Below are 18,664 nucleotides of genomic sequence, written 5' to 3'. Positions count from 1 at the left end.
AAACATTTTTCCAGGGGCAAATATGTTGCCAAATACATTTTCATAATATTACTAGTTTTCCGCCCGCGGCTTCGCCCGGGGTTTTCCTGAAAATTATTCGAATTTTTCTCGCCGTAAAAACCATCATTGGTCTTCAACAATCATTAAAAAAAAAAGAATTGGTAAAATCTGTCCAGGCGTTGTTGAGTTTTATTAAGCGCTTATCAACACATTTTGCATTTTTATATTATGTATAGACTTACCTAAAAACAAGTCGGTCAGGCGAGACTGTTTCCAACGCTTAATTATTTGATCTAATAATTAATTATACCTACCTTTAGAGAAAAGACAACCAAACTTACTCACCAACCCCACCAAGGATATTGTGCGGGGATCGAACCCGTGACCTCTGGCGTAGTAGTAACAACCAGTAGGTAGGTAATCTTTTTAAACTCATTTAATAAAAACAACGTTTAAATTGCACATTATTTATATTTTGTTATACTTAAATAACAGGAACGATAACATCAATAAAATTCTAATAACATCCACATTGTAATTGAATAATTTCTGAATTATTTGAATTCCTACTTATTAGATTTCTTATTTTATTGTACAAAATAAGTAATTGGGTATCACTTCAATTATAAACAATCTGTTACTATAAGGGAGGGTCCAAAGTTATTTTCATTATTTCTTCCTCATAAAATGTCTTACTATTGTTCTAATCACACGTATGTGTACTACTTTTTAAACTTTCTTTAACCATTTTAATAACTTGACTTATGATGTTTGTTTGAGTATATATAGATAGTAGACACAAACTACGTAATAAGTACAATAATGACCATGTACTACTTAAATAACAAACACATTTAGTTATTTAAGTTTTGCAATTCGAAAAATGTTTTATTTGAACCTCATTAGTTTTAACTTATGATGATAACGAAATGTGATGCAAAATCATGGACAGGAGGATATGAAACTTATTACAGTTTCCATTTTAATTAAAATAACACTTTAATGACCTTAGTAATAGACTGTAACAACAAATAATAAATGTCCGTCCATTTAAATCTTACGAAGGGGTAACTCAAACTTTCAAACTATGATTTTTTAAAATACCTACTACAAACTACACTGCCTAAAATATTTATGGTAACTATAAATTGAGATTTACTTAGTATTTGTATCAACATAACTTTCGTGACTTAATTTTATGAGTTAGGAATTGTCACACAATCGCTTTGATGATCAGTTTCTTTTAATTGACGATTAATAAGAAAATTACCCATTGATATCTTTTAATTCCAAGATAAAAAGTAGTAAGATACCTAAGTCATAGTACAAAAAATCTTTTACAAAAAAACAATTCTATAAAAGTAGTTTTAATAATCAAGATAGCTATTGAAAGAATTGACGGATCAGGAAAAAATATGCAGATATCTTTATTAGATACCTAAGTACCTTTGGCCTTAGAATAATAATACAAAAAAAATCTAAGGTAGTTTTATAGATAAGCTAGAAGATTATTTCGTAAAGAGCCCTGGATGATTCGAGGGATTTTTTTCAATGTAGGTATGAGAAATTATATTTAGATGGATAAAAAGACAAAAATATCAATAAGTAAGTCTAGTTTTTGATCATTATCAGTTATGTATTTTGTCATTTTTTTATACCGAGATGAATGCGTATTTTTTTAGTCAAATGGGCAGTACTATATCATTACTTCAACCAAAACGATAAAAAAGAATGACACGAGCCGAAAAAATAATAATTTAAAAGGGACTAGTTCTTAAATAAACTAAAAATAAGTAGGTGCCTAGCTCTACTTCACGACAGATTCATTATAAATGGCCAGGAGACGTACTGGTGTAAGTAAAGGAATTTGAAATAGGTAGGTTCATGGACTGACTTTAATTGACTGAAAGGATTGACTTTAATTGAAACATTATTGAAATGCCTTATTCATTCCTGATACAACTTGATGCCAATTATCTTCTATTCTAATAAATTACAATTTTACATGAGCAATGAATTTGATCCTAAATGTTGGAATGATGTAAGAAAAGGCAAGAGAAGTATCAGTACTTATGCCTGCAAAGGCAAAGTGTATGTTTCGTACGGCTCCTGCTGCTGCCTTCTTAGGCAGTTACTACTGGTTGCGGTCGCGGCGCATCCTTTCCCGGTCGCACACTGCGCAGGAGTCGATGCGGACGCGCTCTTCGCCAACACGCTGTCAGAGGCTGTCTTGCTCCGGCGTTTCTACGAGATCTTCATCATCAGAACTGTTGTTATTATTACTTTCACGCATCATCATGAATACTGGTTCGACGTTCTCATCATCGGCCGTGAATCTGGAATTTGAAAAAAGTAATGGTTTAGTTTCATCTAATAAACTCGTCCTAAAATGCGGTTAAAATATTAAATCAAAATACTTGTCATACATGTAATCCATAAAGAATTCTGGCTGGACTCAGTTTTCAGAGAATTTGAAAACCTCATAAAGGACATCATCCATTTTGGTCCAAAATCAAAAGTGCCGGCCAAAAAATAAAAGTGCTGTATTCTGATAGAATACGTCCGCCTTAGCATTTATTAATATGGCACCAAAGCTGTAGCACCACTGTGCATCGTAGTATTTGAGTTCTAAAAATATATGAAACGACTGACTTTGATCTCAAATACTACGACGCACAGTGGTGATACAGCTTTGGTGTCACAGTAACAAATGCTAAGGCGGACGTATTCTGTCAGAATACAGCACTTTTTTTTTTATTGGCCGACATTTTTGATTTTGAACAAAAAATGTATGAATCGTCGATGAATTTTAGATCTCAAATACTCGACGCACAGTGGTGCTACAGCTTTGGTGCCATAGTAACAAATGCTAAGGCGGACGTATTCTGTCAGAAGACAGCACTTATTTTTATTAGCCGACACTTTTGATTTTGAACAAAAAATGTATGAATCGTCGATGAATTTTAGATCTCAAATACTCGACGCATAGTGGTGCTACAGCTTTGGTGCCATAGTAACAAATGCTAAGGCGGACGTATTCTGTCAGAATACAGCACTTTTTTTTTATTGGCCGACACTTTTGATTTTGAACAAAAAATGTATGAATAGTCGATGACTTTTAGATCTCAAATACTCGACGCACAGTGGAGCTACGGCTTTGGTGCCATAGTAACAAATGCTAAGGCAGACGTATTCTGTCAGAATACAGCACTTTTTTTTGTTGGCCGGCACTTTTGATTTTGGACCAAAAATATATGAAACGTGGATGATGTCCTTTTAACTGAACATTTTCTTACAGTAGGTAGCTCTTAGTTAAGTAATAGAGTCTTTCTTTCTTTCTTTACTCACCGATAGCGAGGTTCTTCGCCTCTCATCGAGCACACGGCGTTCGTGAGCGCTTTCACATAATTTTTGGCAAGAGTTAGGGTTTCTATTTTGGACAAGCTTCGGTTGTCCTTTTTAACATGAGGTATAACACGCCGTAGATCCTGTAAATTAAAAAAAAAACCTTACAAAAGTGTGGCAGCGTTGACAAAAATGTATAGTCTATATTAGATTCAGATTTATATTAGATGATTTCAATTTCGCACTGTATAATTTAACACAATATTATTATGTGAACTTGTTTTTGTACATACCTCAAATGCACGATTCAGGGAATGCATTCGCATGCGTTCGCGCTCGTTGCTCTCGAGGCGGCGAATGTTCCGCTCGCGAGCGGACACAGTGCAGCGGCGGCGACGACCAGGGCCGGTGCTGCTAGTGGCTGGAGCCGTACTGGCGGCGCTGCGCCGGCTGCGGGTGACGTGCCGCGGCGACTCCTCGCTGTTGCTACTGCTCGCTGCAGGACTGCCGCAGAAATCTGCAATAGGGAATATGCAAGGCTTTTTATTTCTCATATTTCAGTAGTTAAATCATTATCAAATCATTCAGTGCTTTTCTGTAATACAATTCTCAAAATATCAAAATCTACACATTAGAAATCTCGTCACGTCTGATATACAATAGTCGCTCGCTTTTTATAAAAAAGAGATTTTCAACGACTGTAAAAAGTGTTTTAAAAACGAAATATTTTAAAACGTAGGCAACTGAAATTTAGTTCAGAGCCAATGAGGCATCAGATCTAGGTAAAATCGAATAAATGAATAAAATATTGCACATTGCCCGCAAACGTTGACTTCAATCAAAATGTACTGGGTGTAAACAAAACAACATAAGATCCGCAAAAACTTGACTAAGTAAGTAAAAACGTACATTCAAAGTAGTAAATAATAGTTAATTACTAAACACATTCACTAAGTAAAAAAATCGCTGAATTGTTGCAGTTGCGGACACAGCATGCTTATTACATTGAGGACTGAAAAAGAAACAAATAAAAGCTTTGGGCTTTCAGTTTGAAGAAAAAACCAATTTAATATCGAATTCGCCACAGCCTCTGGGTGTACTGTAATTTTTGGGCAACTCTGTCACACCCTGTGCGCTGAATTCAGTTCGTTAAGTTCTTAACGAGTCGTTAGTAACAGTAAAAGTTCGATAGTCGTCATTCTCAGCATCTTCGACACGAATCTTAAGCAACGAGGGACCGCTCACGACGCGAAGCGAGAACGGAGCGTTTAATTTTATGCAACAAGTTGCTGCTTCGAAACCGCGGTTACGTGACGCGAGAGCACGCTTGATAAACCATTTTTGCGTAAGCGCGAGTGCAGACAGACTAATCGATTAGGCGCACGGCTATGGACGATTTGTAATGCCCTTATCTGCTTCGTGCTTTAAGATGATTTTAAATAATAATAACTATTTTTAATCACGTTCGGCACGAGTTGGTTTGGATATGAATGAAGTTTACTGCTAGATAACATTTTACACAATAAGAGATTCATGATTTTAATTACTGAGCGAATGCATGCATGATATCCCTACTTAAATTCATCATATGATGAATGTCTCGGCTTATAAGCATTTGGTGGCGATTTTTCTGTATTTTATATTTACCTACGACATCGACTATGAGGAACTTATAAATCAAGGATAATTTTTTATTTTTGGATTTTCCAAAGATGTCTATCTTTATAAATCTTTCCCTATACCTCTACATTCAACAACGGCTTCAAAAGAAACGAAGTTTCTTGCTCTACTTACCTCCAGCATTTTCTATTTTCACATCCACGTCAACGTCAACCTTGTTAACGTAGTATTCTGAGGGCTCGTCGTAATATAGCATTAACTTGCCCGGAGATTCAGCTTCTGACCCCCCACCGCCTTCAGCACTGGCCCACTGAGGCATTTTCTGATCTGAAAACAAAAAAAATATTTAACTCACAGTTCACATTAAAATACGCGTTTTAGGACGCGTTAATGTTTTGCACCGAAACACTGGTATCTTCAGAATAAATAGTTAGGACAGTATGAACCATGTCAGGCACAACAAAATTAGAGGAAAGGAGGACGCAGCATCAAATAAGTATTTTGCGAGTATTAAATGAAGAAAAATCATCCATGTTTTGTCTTGAGTCCGCTCACAAAACGTCTCTACATGAAAAGTTTTCCAAATAATTAATAGTTTATGAAAATAAACTATGAATCTAAGTCTATGATCAAGTATAGCCGGTAACACAAATTGTTTCAAAATCATTTAACACTACTTGCCTAACCAGTCGGTGCGGTATAATTTGTAATTAACTTTTACTTCATAGTTGAGCAGAAAGGCAGAAATAGAACACTGCACCAGTGACAATTTAAAGTCAAAGCTACTTTGTTGTAGCAACTTCAATTTAGAGAAATCGAGTTGATCCCAAGTAAAAACTGTACTTAGATTAGAGGTAAATAAATAGATGAGAAGTACTTATATCTAGACGAATCGTTAAAACATAAATGTAGAGTGAGAGATCCTGAAATTTTATGCTGGAAAAGTGGTAATAATAGTTTTTTATTTACTGTTTACTTTTCACATACTAGGTATATCAATGGCAAGTCCTTAAATAATTGTGGGATGTAATGTTTATATCTTTTACAGGCAGTAATTTCTATCGAAAATAATTAAATAATGTAGTTACCAAAAGTTACTTAACTAGGTACTTAAGATTGTGAGATAGAAGTCTTTTTTACTCTCGATTCAGGGATAATCAACTACTAAACCCGTAGAAATAAATAAAATACTGAGTACGTACTTAAAAACTTAATGCACATTATCTTTTCGATTACCTTGATCTTCAAACATTTCAAAATGCATAGGTATATTTTAACTTCACTTGAAAACCGTATAAAAATCGTTACATTAAAATTAAAATTCATGGTTAAAACAACATGTGATGAATTTAACGTTAGTTTGATAGGCGTGTCGGGAAACTAATGAAATACGTAGACCTGAACAAACCGTGTTTTATACTTTTCAGGAGTAATACCGAATGTTATTATTCAATATTTTATTACTTACCTACATTTGAATTAGCTGATGTTGCATTTCAGTTAACAACAACTGCGTGAAAATGCAACGATCAATATTACTATATTAGCAGTTACACATGCTGAAATCAAGTGTATTACCTATTTTATTCGTAATAACAACAACACTACAAATTATAATTTAGTATGTAATCAATATGTAATATGTAGTTTGACTAATTAATTACGTTGCTTCCCAAGCCTACCAAATAAATAGCATTTAATTATATTACTAAATCAGTTAAAAACATGTCTTCTTTAATTGTTGTAACTAACATGTACGAGCAACTAAGATAATAGAGTTGAAACTTGGGCGCCATTGGGTCGGCAAGTGACAGCGGCGGGCGCCCACTCGGCGATCCCTGCCGCTCACTTATGAATCCGTCTCAATATTTAATATAGCCCTTGTGATGAGCTCTAACAAACAATTAACATCAATTTAGGCCATCGACGATAAAATGTTTTCAAAGCTACGAATATCCTGAAAGCTTCGGAGCCATACTACGACACTTATCACGCACGGATAAAGTGCTACGGCCACTTGCCACGTCACCGTATTCGTAGCACGCGTTGCTACGAATGATGAAACTCGATTTACAAAATTAGATAGGTACTTAATTGTTAAGATAACCTGCTGTTAACCTTGCTCAAATGAAATATGCATTCTAATATAATTGTATGTAAGTCTGTCAGTCTTCGCCTAACGTTTTGTTTGTTTTTTTTAAAACAAACAAAAATACAAAAAATATCGTTTCATTTTCAACGAATCAAATGAGGAACTAATTTATGTAGTCAAAAATGTCGTGAAATCAACAAAACCGTGTTTGTGCCCAACAACCGAGTGCAACTGTTGTAAGTGGGCCAGCCCGCACGTGTTTAATTATTCATTTTCGCGCAGGACTCCGCCTTAGCATTCAGTGTGCAATGTCGCCGGTTTCGAGTCTGGCAGTTTCTATTAGGATCATTTATAAAACATTCTGTTACTTAGTCTTACTTGTATAAATCCAAGAAAATAAGTTTGTTATGTAAAATTTATAGATCTCATCATCATTTCAGCCATAGGACGTCCACTGCTGTGCACTGCAGTGAACATAGGCCTCCCCCAATGTTTTCCATGTTGATCGATTGGTAACGGCTCTTTCTCGGAAAAAAGAAAACCCAAACTCCGAAGAAGAAAATAAATCTTAAAATCGTAGCTTTTGTTTGTACACCAAAATAGTAATAATTTAGGAACTCAGACATGATGAATACTGCGACATTTCAGAATTTTAGTTTATACTAGCGGCCGCCCGCGACTTCGTACGCGTGGATCCCGTTTTACCCCCTTCATCTATCTTACGCGGTTTAGATTTTTTCATAAAAGTGTTTTTTCCCGCTAACTCCTGTTCCCGTGGGAGTTTTGCAATATCCTGTTGTAACTAAGCTTTAAGTTTACTAAGATACCTGCATGCCAAATTTCAAGCGTCTAACTTAAGCGATTTAGATTTTTTCATACAAATGTTTTTTCCCGCTAACTCCCGTTCCCGTAGGAATTTTGCAATATCCTGTTGTAACTACTAAGCTTTAAGTTTACTAAGATACCTGCATGCCAAATTTCAAGCGTCTAACTTAAGTGGTTTAGATTTTTCACACATAAGGATTTTCCCGCTAATTCCCGTTCCCCTGGGAATTCCTAAGTATACTATAACCTGCCCAGGAGTATGAAGAATAATTGTACCAAGTTTCGTTAAAATCCGTCGAGTAGTTTTTATTTCTATAAGGAGCATACAGACAGACAGACAGACAGACAGACAAAAATTTTACTGATTGCATTTTTGGCATCAGTATCGATAACTAATCACCCCCTGATAGTTATTTTGAAAATATATTTCATGTACAGAATTGACCTCTCTACAGATCTATTATACCTAAGTATAGATGTATGCCTGAAGCAAATATTAGTTCGACTAGTTTGCACGTGCTGAAATGTCAGCCGTGAATTACAACATCAAGTAATTTGAAATTGGTAATGCTGTATATGTTTATGGTAATATTTTTAGGCCTAAAACAATCTTAATCAAATGATTGATTTAAGTGCATTTATGCAAATAACATATCGCGTTTAATGCACAAGCTCTACAGTCGAATTGATTACCGTCATCAGAGTCAGCATAGGTTGACTGGATAATAAATAGTAGTTACATAACTATTCGATTATGTATTACCTAAAAGTAGTAAAGGTACACCGGACATAATCATCCTCATCAGGTAATTTAGCCCCCACTGCAGGAGTACCTCCTTCTCTAAACTAGAAGCAAATGGAAAACTTTCCCTACACTGCAGAATAAGTAGGTACTTTCATCTTGTCGTATATTTGGTCTATACGACTATGATTAACTGGATTTGATCACCCAGGTGATCAAATACCCTCAAGTTCGCCTTTTACGACCCACGGTAGAGTCAAGTGTGAGAGTGGTCCAATATCTACTCCACAACCAGAATTTATTATTATTCATATTATATTCGTAAAATAAGCACCTGTGTTTTTCTTTTTCCGGATGTTTTGTAGAGCGGTTTGGTTAACGTCATCGACTTTCGCGCATTTATCGCGGGTAGCGTGCTTGGCGCACGTGTGTTCGGATTAAATCACTTTTGTTTGTTGACAAGTTCGTTGTAACCTAATAAGAAATCTTAATAACGTATAAGAGAGACGCCTTTTAGTCTCTGTCAGTAGTTCCAATCCAAAATTTTAAAAATACTTTATTATAATACTGTATTGGTCATAAATGAGTGAATAGAAATGTTCACATCATGAAAAGCTTAAAATAATATCCTGTAATAATCTTAGAAGACAATGAACATACATTTAAAGAAGGCAGTTAAATCCAATTGAGCCCGTATAACCCTGTAATGTAGTGTGAAAGTGCTGTATAAATTGATACCATATTTTTAAACTTCAATAATACTTCGTCCAAGAAGAGCCAAGGCAAGGCTAAACGGCTTTCAATAACAATAAAATTATTCCAATGCAGACTTGATGGTTTTAAAAAAAGCAATATACTTAATAAGTATTTGCGTTCGTTGATTTACGTCAGTTTCAGCTCTACACCTGTTTTAATATAATTACAATGTACGCTTTATTGTGCTGTGGTGTATCGTGAGTATAATATACATACCTTCAAAGTAAATATTTAAAGCATAAATAGGTATTGCGTCGGACGTTTATCTCTACTTTTTATTTGTATTTTGGAATTAAACTCGTATATACCTACCTATTTTGTAAGTACTTGCATATTGGTTTTATTATTTTCAAGTAAGTACGTGCGGTGCAAATAATATTAGCCAAGGTGATCTGTGAAACTACTATAAATATGAATTTATAAGGCATTAACTTTATAAATCCTTATACATTTTGGAGAATACTTATTGTAAGTTTAAATAAGTATTAAATAAGAAACTGCAGGCTACCTTCGAAGGTTAGACTACTACTGATTTGACCAATGGGCAGTTTGGTTTTAATTTTATGCAAGTTGCTACAGTGACATTGAACGCTATATCAACAGGTTTACAATCGCGATCATACATTGACATTTGCGTGACATTTCCAGCGGTAATGTCAGTAGCGCCGCGTCACGCAAGTTTTGTGCGTCCGCGCACAACGCACGGATATTGCTACGTCACTTGTACAAGTATCGAAGTTACGATACCTAAGCAAGATATCACCCGTCTCTATCACTCGGTAAAGGCCTAACAGAGATGCTGTGGCATATTAAGCTCAACTTAAGTCTGGTGAGAGGATTTGGGCTGGACGGTGTGGCCTTCATACGAGCACTTTCACCTTGCCTGCCACTGTTACCCCACTTACGTTTATCGCTCCTATTGTTGCTCTTATTATTGCATAAATTTATCATTTTACGATACAAGTTTTAATAGCCTTGTGAATAGGAGATGATTCAGAACTATCAGTTTTATTGGTTCTTGCTGCTACGTACGCGGATGAGGTTCTTGCTTAGATAGAGGTGAATATCAAGATAATTACTGGCATTATGTAGAAAGCTAAGAAACTTACTTTAATAAGAATATGTAGATATTTTAGCCTAATAATGTTTATTACATCTGATTATCTAATTTGGCGAGTTGCTTTATCTATTCATATATTCTGACAAAGAATGTTTAAGTGAAAGTTGTTCTTATTACGCTCGCTTATAAGTGACTATGTATTCTTACGATACGCGGTGCCCGTACGCATGTGAATGCATGGACGTGAGTATCAATGTGCTATAATTTAAGTACACGCAAGCTGTTTTGAATGTCGCTGACAATACTTAGGTATCAGCTGGGTAAACATTAAACAATTCGATTTAATTGTGGCCGTCCGTTTGGTTTGTGCTCAAAGGCTCTGCATTAACCACGTTTGTGTGATTTTTATAAGATATTTAGACCAATAAATCATGAGAACTAATGTTAATCATTAAATTATCATGTACAGTCAGAGGTTCACAGGCTTAGTTAGAATGATTATGAATCGGTATTGCTTGTTTGAGCTACCCAGTTACCTAGATTACCTTTAAGTAGGTAGATGTAGTGACTGCAGTATTGAACCTGTTTCCACGAAAACTGGGCGAGCTCAGTGCAAAACTCCCCGGGATGCCCGGGAGATGTAAACGCATCCTGGAATTTACACCCGTAACGTTTTGCAGAATTGTTGATACAAATTTCAACATGGAAACTCTATTTTCTACTCTGTTGACCCAATTTTGTTGTAAAATGTAATAACAGTCTTTATGAATGCTAAATGTAGGCACTATGTTATTTATTTTTATTTGGAACTAAATCTTCTATCGACCTCCATCACAGTGATCTAAGATAGAGCGCTATGCTCTATCTTGTTGACTTACTTAGTATAAATCTCATCACACGAGGCCTAGGCCCAGTTTAAAGGTTTATTTTCATAATAAATAAACATAATTTTGTTGTCTTAGACAAGTAAATTCAATATAACTATTAAATTGTACATATTTTTTATCGACTCTACACTTGACATTGCAATTAATTGCACTTAGTAAACTCTAATCGCACTATTAATACAAGTGTAAACTTGCCTGATAGATGGAGCTTAAAAACTGGTTTGACACTATTCTACTTCATTAATAACTACTTTTATTAAGATACTTTAAACTTGATGTTTTTCTTACACGTTTTTTTGTATCTAAGCATATAATCGTGAAACGTTAATAATAGTTATTCTTTTTATTCATTTATTACATTTTATTATGTTTAAACGTGTGTCATAAACCAATGTTCAATTTGGTATTTGTCGGTGGTTATTTAAAAATAAATTTGAGTACCTAACTAAGTTTTTCTTTAATTTTCACACGTAGTGCAAAGAAATAGAAAAAGAAGATCAATAATACAACTGCAAGGACAATGAATGATTCGCTGTGCAACTATTAGTGACAAGTTACTTTATGTGTCTTGGGTATTTTCGAACATCTTATCATAAGATTAATTTTTCCCCTGACAACTGATTTACTTAAAATAAATGTAGTAATAACCCATCCATTTCAAAAGTATTTTAAATCTACCGCAGAATACGAGCTACATTTATATTAAAAGTGAAGGTTTGACTTTCGCTGACGTTCTCAACACTATTCGTCGTCGGTTTGTTTTTTTACAATCCATTTAAGCACTTTCTATAACTAACGATAGCACCATTGATTTAAAATAGGTCGCTATTTTGAATTCGTTTTATATTTTGTTCATTCACCAGCTATATAACAGTTACATAAAATCTTGTAAAAACTTAAAAATAAACCGTACCTAACAGTCATATACATTAATAATTGTAGAGATATACTGTAAATACTCTTCAGTATTTTATTTTAAACTCTATATTTTAAGTTGTTAGTAGAATAAGGTGTAAGTACCTACTATGTTTTGTATAACATTCTACCATTTAGATCAGCTAGCACTAGAGTCTAAGATAGGCCGCGATTGGTTATTAGGAATACATTATATAATACCTGCCAGATAATTTGCTTATTTATGAACTAATATGCAGTATATTACTAAATAGTATATAACCAAAAGTGGCCGCGACCTGACTACTTATCTACAAAACAATAATAAATGATAATGAGTATTAATGAGCGTAAGGACTTCCTGCCCATAATACCCGCTTAATGAAATTCAAAGTTATAAAATACCAATTATTGTATTCCAGCCTTCATAATAGTAGTTTCAGTTCAAACCTCCTTCCAACCTAAGCCTAGTTAAGTATGTAGATGTAAAACGGATTACAGCTACAGAATTAGCTCTACAATTGGAATCCTAAATGTCATCAATATGACAGTATCAGATGATTAGGGTTCCAATCGTAGAGTTATTTATGAAAGTCTAAAAACCTTTATACTTGTTGGTTCATTTGGGTTATGAGGGATTATAAGACGCTTGTGAACTATTAGGTACAACATTGTAGTTGTCTCATAGAGAAAACAACGAAGATTATCGCATTTATTAATAAACAAAATGTTTTCGAACGTGAAAATAATATTTATCATTAAAAACTTGTTATACATAAACTTGGTTGTCTACCAACATACTCGCGAGCAAATTGTATTGATTTATTGCATGCATTTTAAAAATTGATAACATTTATCGCTCCATTCTTTGGTATCGATGTTTGACTTTGTAAATATCAGCGAACTAAGTACGAATTTGTTGTTCACATGCACTATTATTAAACAATTACATACTATTATACAATGATTACAACATGTGAGTTGGATGAATTTATAAACATTTAGTCAATAGATATTTTTAATACCAAGCATTTTAAAAGTTTAATGTTTAAAATTACACTTTTAGAGAGTTAAGTATTTATAATTTGCAAGGACTTACTTACCTAATCCTATATTGGTCATTGAGAATCTCCAGCATCAATCCTTCCACCTCTCACAACAAGATTAACACATTTTCTCACACTTATCATTAATTAAGTTACTCAAATAAATAAAACTTAATAAATCACCCGATGATATTTTAAAGTAGAATTTGCCAAAGAATTTGCCTTTCACTTAGCATTCGGAACTGACACGTAGAGCGAGTTAAATTAAATTCGGGTTGTGTAGCAGAACTTACCTGGCAATGCTACAATGTTGCAAGCCGAAATTCACAGTGTTATCATAGTTTATGAAATTTGTGGTAGTTGATGATTATTTTTCGGGTCGTGTTGGCTTCGGATGGCAGCGCCGAGCGCTTGCACTCGCGGCGACCACTCGGCTCGGAGTGAGGCTGGCGCGATTACCGTCGAGCCCTCGCGAGGCTGTGCTTTGTTTTCCATGAAAAACAAATACAAACAGCTTAGTTACTGAAGTCGCGGCAATTTTCAGAGCTGAAAAGGAGACTTCAGGTGTAAATTGTAATCTATTCTGATTTTGTTATATTTTATTATGATAGATTCCATAACTCTATCTTAAAATAAATAGTCACTTTCATTAAGCTTTGGATTATTGTGATATACATATGTAATTGTACTTATTTTTTATTTTACACTCGGATGTTATGAATTCATGATCTTTAAATTTTAACTCTCTGAGAGTTATAGCCATAGCTGGGCACCGTTAATCAAATAGTTAACTTTGTTAATCGTTAAACCGTTACTAAAAAAATTAACTTCGTTAAACGTTAAAACGTTACATTTCGGAAGATTTAACGCAAGTTAACGTTAATCGTTAATCCGTTTAACACGTGACAATAAAACGAATAGTTGTATGCAAGGTTCAAATAATTTCGAAAGGATCGGAATTTTTCGGAATTTATTCCTCTTTTATGAATGCGCTACAAGCATTCGAAATTATTTGAACCTTGCATATGTACAATTATTTTTTTGGTTTTAGTAAAACTGCATTTCAGAATAAAAGCTTGTTTTTAAAAAAAGGTTTTTTAATTATAATTTTATTACACTTTTTAGTTGTATCTCAACTCAATCTCAGAGCCTTGGTACAATAACAATACAATTTAGCACCAAAGTGCTCGAAAAGACAAATCCAACAAACCCAAACTCGATAAGTTTCCACCGTTTCGTTTAAGGAATTCCTATGGCCACCTCCTGACTCCATCATCAGGACCCTGGACGTCATCTAGTACTAAAGTGCTAGAAAAGACAAATCCGACGAACCCAAATTCGATGCGATTCCGCCGTTTCATTTAGGAGTTTCTATGACCACCTCCTGACTCCATCATTAGACCAGCTCAATGGTACAAAATAACATTGCATTGTCATCGTACTTACATGAGTATACTAAATTTCAGCTCAATCGGTTGAGGAGAACTGGTCTTAAATGGCAATGCCAGATTTTGTATGGAAGGTAAGAAATTGCAACAAATTAATAGTGACGTCTTTTTTATTGCGCTGATTCTGCTCCACACTGATGGCTAGAGCCTATAATGGATGGTATTGTTTGTTTACACATACAATGTCACTATTTTGTTGCAATTTCTTACAAAACTTGCGCGCAGAAAGCAAATCTAGTATGTAAAATCATCAAACTTCTAATGCTCGTAACTCAGTTCAGACTGAGTTTAGAGGTATACATGTCATAGTAAGTTTGGTTTATTACACTATTTTGTAATCAAAAAATAAGGTTTGGTCGATGGCCGCGCGAAAAAAAAGACGCCAATTTCCGGCATTCTTTTATTTACAAATAAAAAAACTGCATTTTTTATATCGTTGCGTTAGTGATCTGGTTACAAAAACTATTGTTTTGGGTCCTGGAAGTTCTGGAAGCCCAAACGTACCTACTTGTCAGAACGCGTTTTTCAGCGTGCCTGCTGTATCTTTTTGGTAAATAGTAGGGGTACTGGATTAACGATTAACGGACATAGGATAATTTAACGGAAGTTAACGAGTCCGTTAACATTTTTTAAAGTTAACTTAATAGTTAATCCGTTAATAGAAATGTTAACTTCGTTAATTAACGATTAACGGATTAACGAGTTAATGCCCAGCTATGGTTATATCTATATATTCACATCAAAGGGGATTACGTTCATCAAAATTATTTCAAGATTATAATTTGAATCGTTACATAGCAATAATATAAAACGACGTTTCATTAATTACGCAAATAACAGATGTCGTATAGTTAATAGTAATTTGTTTACTGAAAAATGAGTTATGTAAGAATTACATAATTTATAATTTAGTGCTTAGTAGCTTCAGACTCAAAACTTTCAGATGGGTGCTAAAACTGGAAACAAATAAAATAGGGATCAATTCCAATGCAAAAAATTCTCAGTAAATTGAGAAGCCTCTTCGCATAATTTTTATTACTTTCCTATGCTACTAGTTCTTGAAAATCCATCAGCAAAACACAGGACTGAGATATGATACCTAGAGGTAATCCTTTCTTTTCATGCCATACTATTGCGTCACAGTTGACCTATAAATAAAGTAACAATCTTGTAAGCGTGGGTTGAATCAGTTGAATGGATAATACGAGTATACATAATAATATGTGAGATACGACAATGAGCAAAAATTAGCAAACTATTGTTTGCTTTTAGTTAGACAGTCCTTTGAAAAATACTTGCCTGAAAACAAATGAGGTTTTTGTCAACAGTTCGGCAAGCAACAGGTACTGCTTGTAGTACGAGTATTATAAGACGCTCTACTACCTGTTGCGTTTAACAACGAAGTAATGTAGCATTGTAATCCCTCTACAAAAACTCTTATTTCAGGCGACTGTATGGTTTCATAACTTATGGCCTTGTGAACTGAAAAGCTCATACCCAAGGCTTGAATCAAATACGAATCAAGTAACGGTGCAAAAATTGTAAGTTATTCGTACTATGTTTTTATTTATTTTTGACTCAGCGCTGTTGAGTCTTAAACTATGCAAAGCTTGTACCTACTTACTATAGGTACGAATCAACGCTTATAAAATAATTAATTAATAACTTTTTCCATTCATACAATTAGGTACCTACTTATTACAAAATAATAATTATAAGTAACCTCGGAGAAAGCGCAGCACACCCCTGAGCTGGCAGACGCCAATGTTGCCCCTCAGTCCGGTCTATACGACCCATGACGCCAGGGGGGGCCCATTTAGTCGCTGGCTAGTCACCGCCTGCCATTTTTTCAGTCCGAGACTATGAACCAGGCAGGTGACCCGTAGTCTCCATCCATAGCCCAGTAACCAGTCCCTCCATCCTTCATCCATAACCCTAGTCCGTTCTCTAATAACTGCAATAGCTCCACAATAGATCGACAATAGGTATGTAGTATACCGTAGAGACCGCCAGAGTTCATCTAACACAAAAAAAGATGGCGGTGGTGTAATGCTGGCAATTTCTCGCGAAATATCCTCAAAGCGCGAAGCAAATTGGGAATCAGACTTGGAGGATCTCTGGGTTACAATACAAGTAAAAGTTAATGACGTAATAAAAAAGATCTCTATTTGCGTTGTATATCTTCCTCCTCCAGTCAAAATAGAGTCTATATCACGTTTCCTTGATAATGTTGAAAGAATAATGAATTACTGCGATGATCTTGTATTTCTTGGGGACTTCAACCTTGGATTTATTCAGTGGGAGCCTAAGCAGAGTCACCCTCAAATGTTTCCAACCAATTATAACAACCCTTTGGGCTATAAAATGGTCGACTTTATTTCCTGTAACAATCTTTATCAATTGAATTGTATAAGAAACGACGATGGAAAATATCTCGATCTCATTTTGTGTAATTTTCAGAATGCTTCTGTGTCGGGTCCTTTATGCAGCCTGAGCAAGTGTAACAGATACCACCCTAGTTTATTATTGATATTATACAACGATAGTATTAATTATTTGCGACCAAAGACAGATACTAGGTATAATTACTATAAGGCAGATTACGAAGCGATTTTTCTGAAACTGAAGTCTATTGATTGGATCAGTGAACTTACTTGTTGCGCGGATGTTGATGAAATGGTAGCGAAGCTTTACAAGTACTTAAATAATGCCATTGAGGAGTTTGTGCCGAGAAAAAGACCTACAAGGCCTGGTTATCCGTGCTGGTTTAATACATCTCTTATTAAAATGCTATCTGAAAAAAATAAAATTCGCAAAAGATATCTTAAATTTGGAAACCCGCGTGATAAGCTAGAATTCGAACTTCTTCGAAGACGATCTCACAAGCTTCACAACACATGTCTTCGAGACTACAAAAACTTAATACAATCACACATGCATATTAATCCAAAGGCTTTTTGGAGTTATGTTAAGAGCAAAAGGGGTGGCCTCTCAACAATACCTACAAATATGGAGTTAAATGGTGCAATTGCACAATCTGGTGCCGATGTAGCCAACTTTTTTGCTCAGCACTTCTGTTCTGTTTATTCAGAACCGGTGCCTTCACCAACTGTCGATCCCTCTGCCCTCGGTTATGAATTGCCCTTGAACGATAAACATATCGCTTCACTAAGCTTTACTGAGAGACAAGTACTCAATGCGATTAAAAAGTTGGACGCATTCAAAGGGGCTGGCCCAGACGCTATACCTCCCCTATTCATCAAGCTCTGTGGCCCTGCTCTAGCATTGCCACTGTCAATTTATCTTTAACTGCTCGCTTCGAACAGGTGTTTTCCCCAGTACATGGAAGGAGGCCCGAGTCATACCAGTCTTCAAAAAAGGTCGGCAAGACGATATTAAGAACTATCGTCATATCTCAATACTCTCATGTTTCCCAAAGATATTCGAGTCTGTGCTATGTCCAATCGTGTCAGCCTTTGTCGATGACATGCTATCGGATCATCAGCATGGTTTCCGGGCTGGTCGTTCTACACTGACGAACCTCATACCTTTTATATCCGATCTATGTGAGGAAGTAGATAGAGGCTCCCAAGTAGATGCAGTATACACTGATTTTAGCAGCGCATTTGATAAGGTCGATCATAGGCTTCTCTTAAAAAAACTGAGTGTACTTGGTGTGAGTGGTTCTCTGCTGAACTGGTTTAGGTCATACTTGACACACAGGCACCAACGTGTTGCAGTTAATGGCTATGACTCGGACACATATCTGTCTAAGTCTGGAGTTCCCCAGGGTTCACACCTGGGCCCGGTCCTCTTCTTAATTTTTATCAACGACCTAACAGCTCAAATCAAACATTGCAAAATATCCATGTTCGCCGATGATCTTAAGGTTTACAGAACTGTTGGGTCCCTTGCTGACTCCAACCTTATACAAATAGATCTAAACAAA

The 18,664-nt window shown here is 35.3% G+C and overlaps 1 protein-coding gene across 2 annotated transcripts; it reads right to left on the bottom strand.

The window, feature by feature from the left end:
• Positions 1 to 451: 451 nt before the first annotated feature.
• Positions 452 to 13,694, bottom strand: LOC135074525 (class A basic helix-loop-helix protein 15-like). Of its 2 annotated transcripts, none has more exons than XM_063968842.1 (5): positions 13,561 to 13,694; positions 5,140 to 5,292; positions 3,639 to 3,862; positions 3,349 to 3,488; positions 452 to 2,336 (listed from the first exon to the last, which is right to left on the bottom strand). In XM_063968842.1, the coding sequence occupies exons 2-5, from the start codon at positions 5,282 to 5,284 to the stop codon at positions 2,219 to 2,221; spliced, it is 627 nt and encodes a 208-aa protein (XP_063824912.1). In that variant the 5' UTR covers positions 5,285 to 5,292; positions 13,561 to 13,694; the 3' UTR covers positions 452 to 2,218. The 2 variants fall into 2 exon arrangements, with proteins under 2 accessions (XP_063824912.1, XP_063824911.1); XM_063968841.1 differs by lacking the exon at positions 13,561 to 13,694 and adding an exon at positions 13,325 to 13,552.
• Positions 13,695 to 18,664: the final 4,970 nt, after the last annotated feature.

Source organism: Ostrinia nubilalis, chromosome 9, assembly GCF_963855985.1.
Source record: "Ostrinia nubilalis chromosome 9, ilOstNubi1.1, whole genome shotgun sequence".
Taxonomy (NCBI): Eukaryota; Metazoa; Arthropoda; class Insecta; order Lepidoptera; family Crambidae; genus Ostrinia; species Ostrinia nubilalis.
Note: the sequence above shows the minus strand (reverse complement) of the source record. Positions and strands in the feature narration are given on the sequence as shown.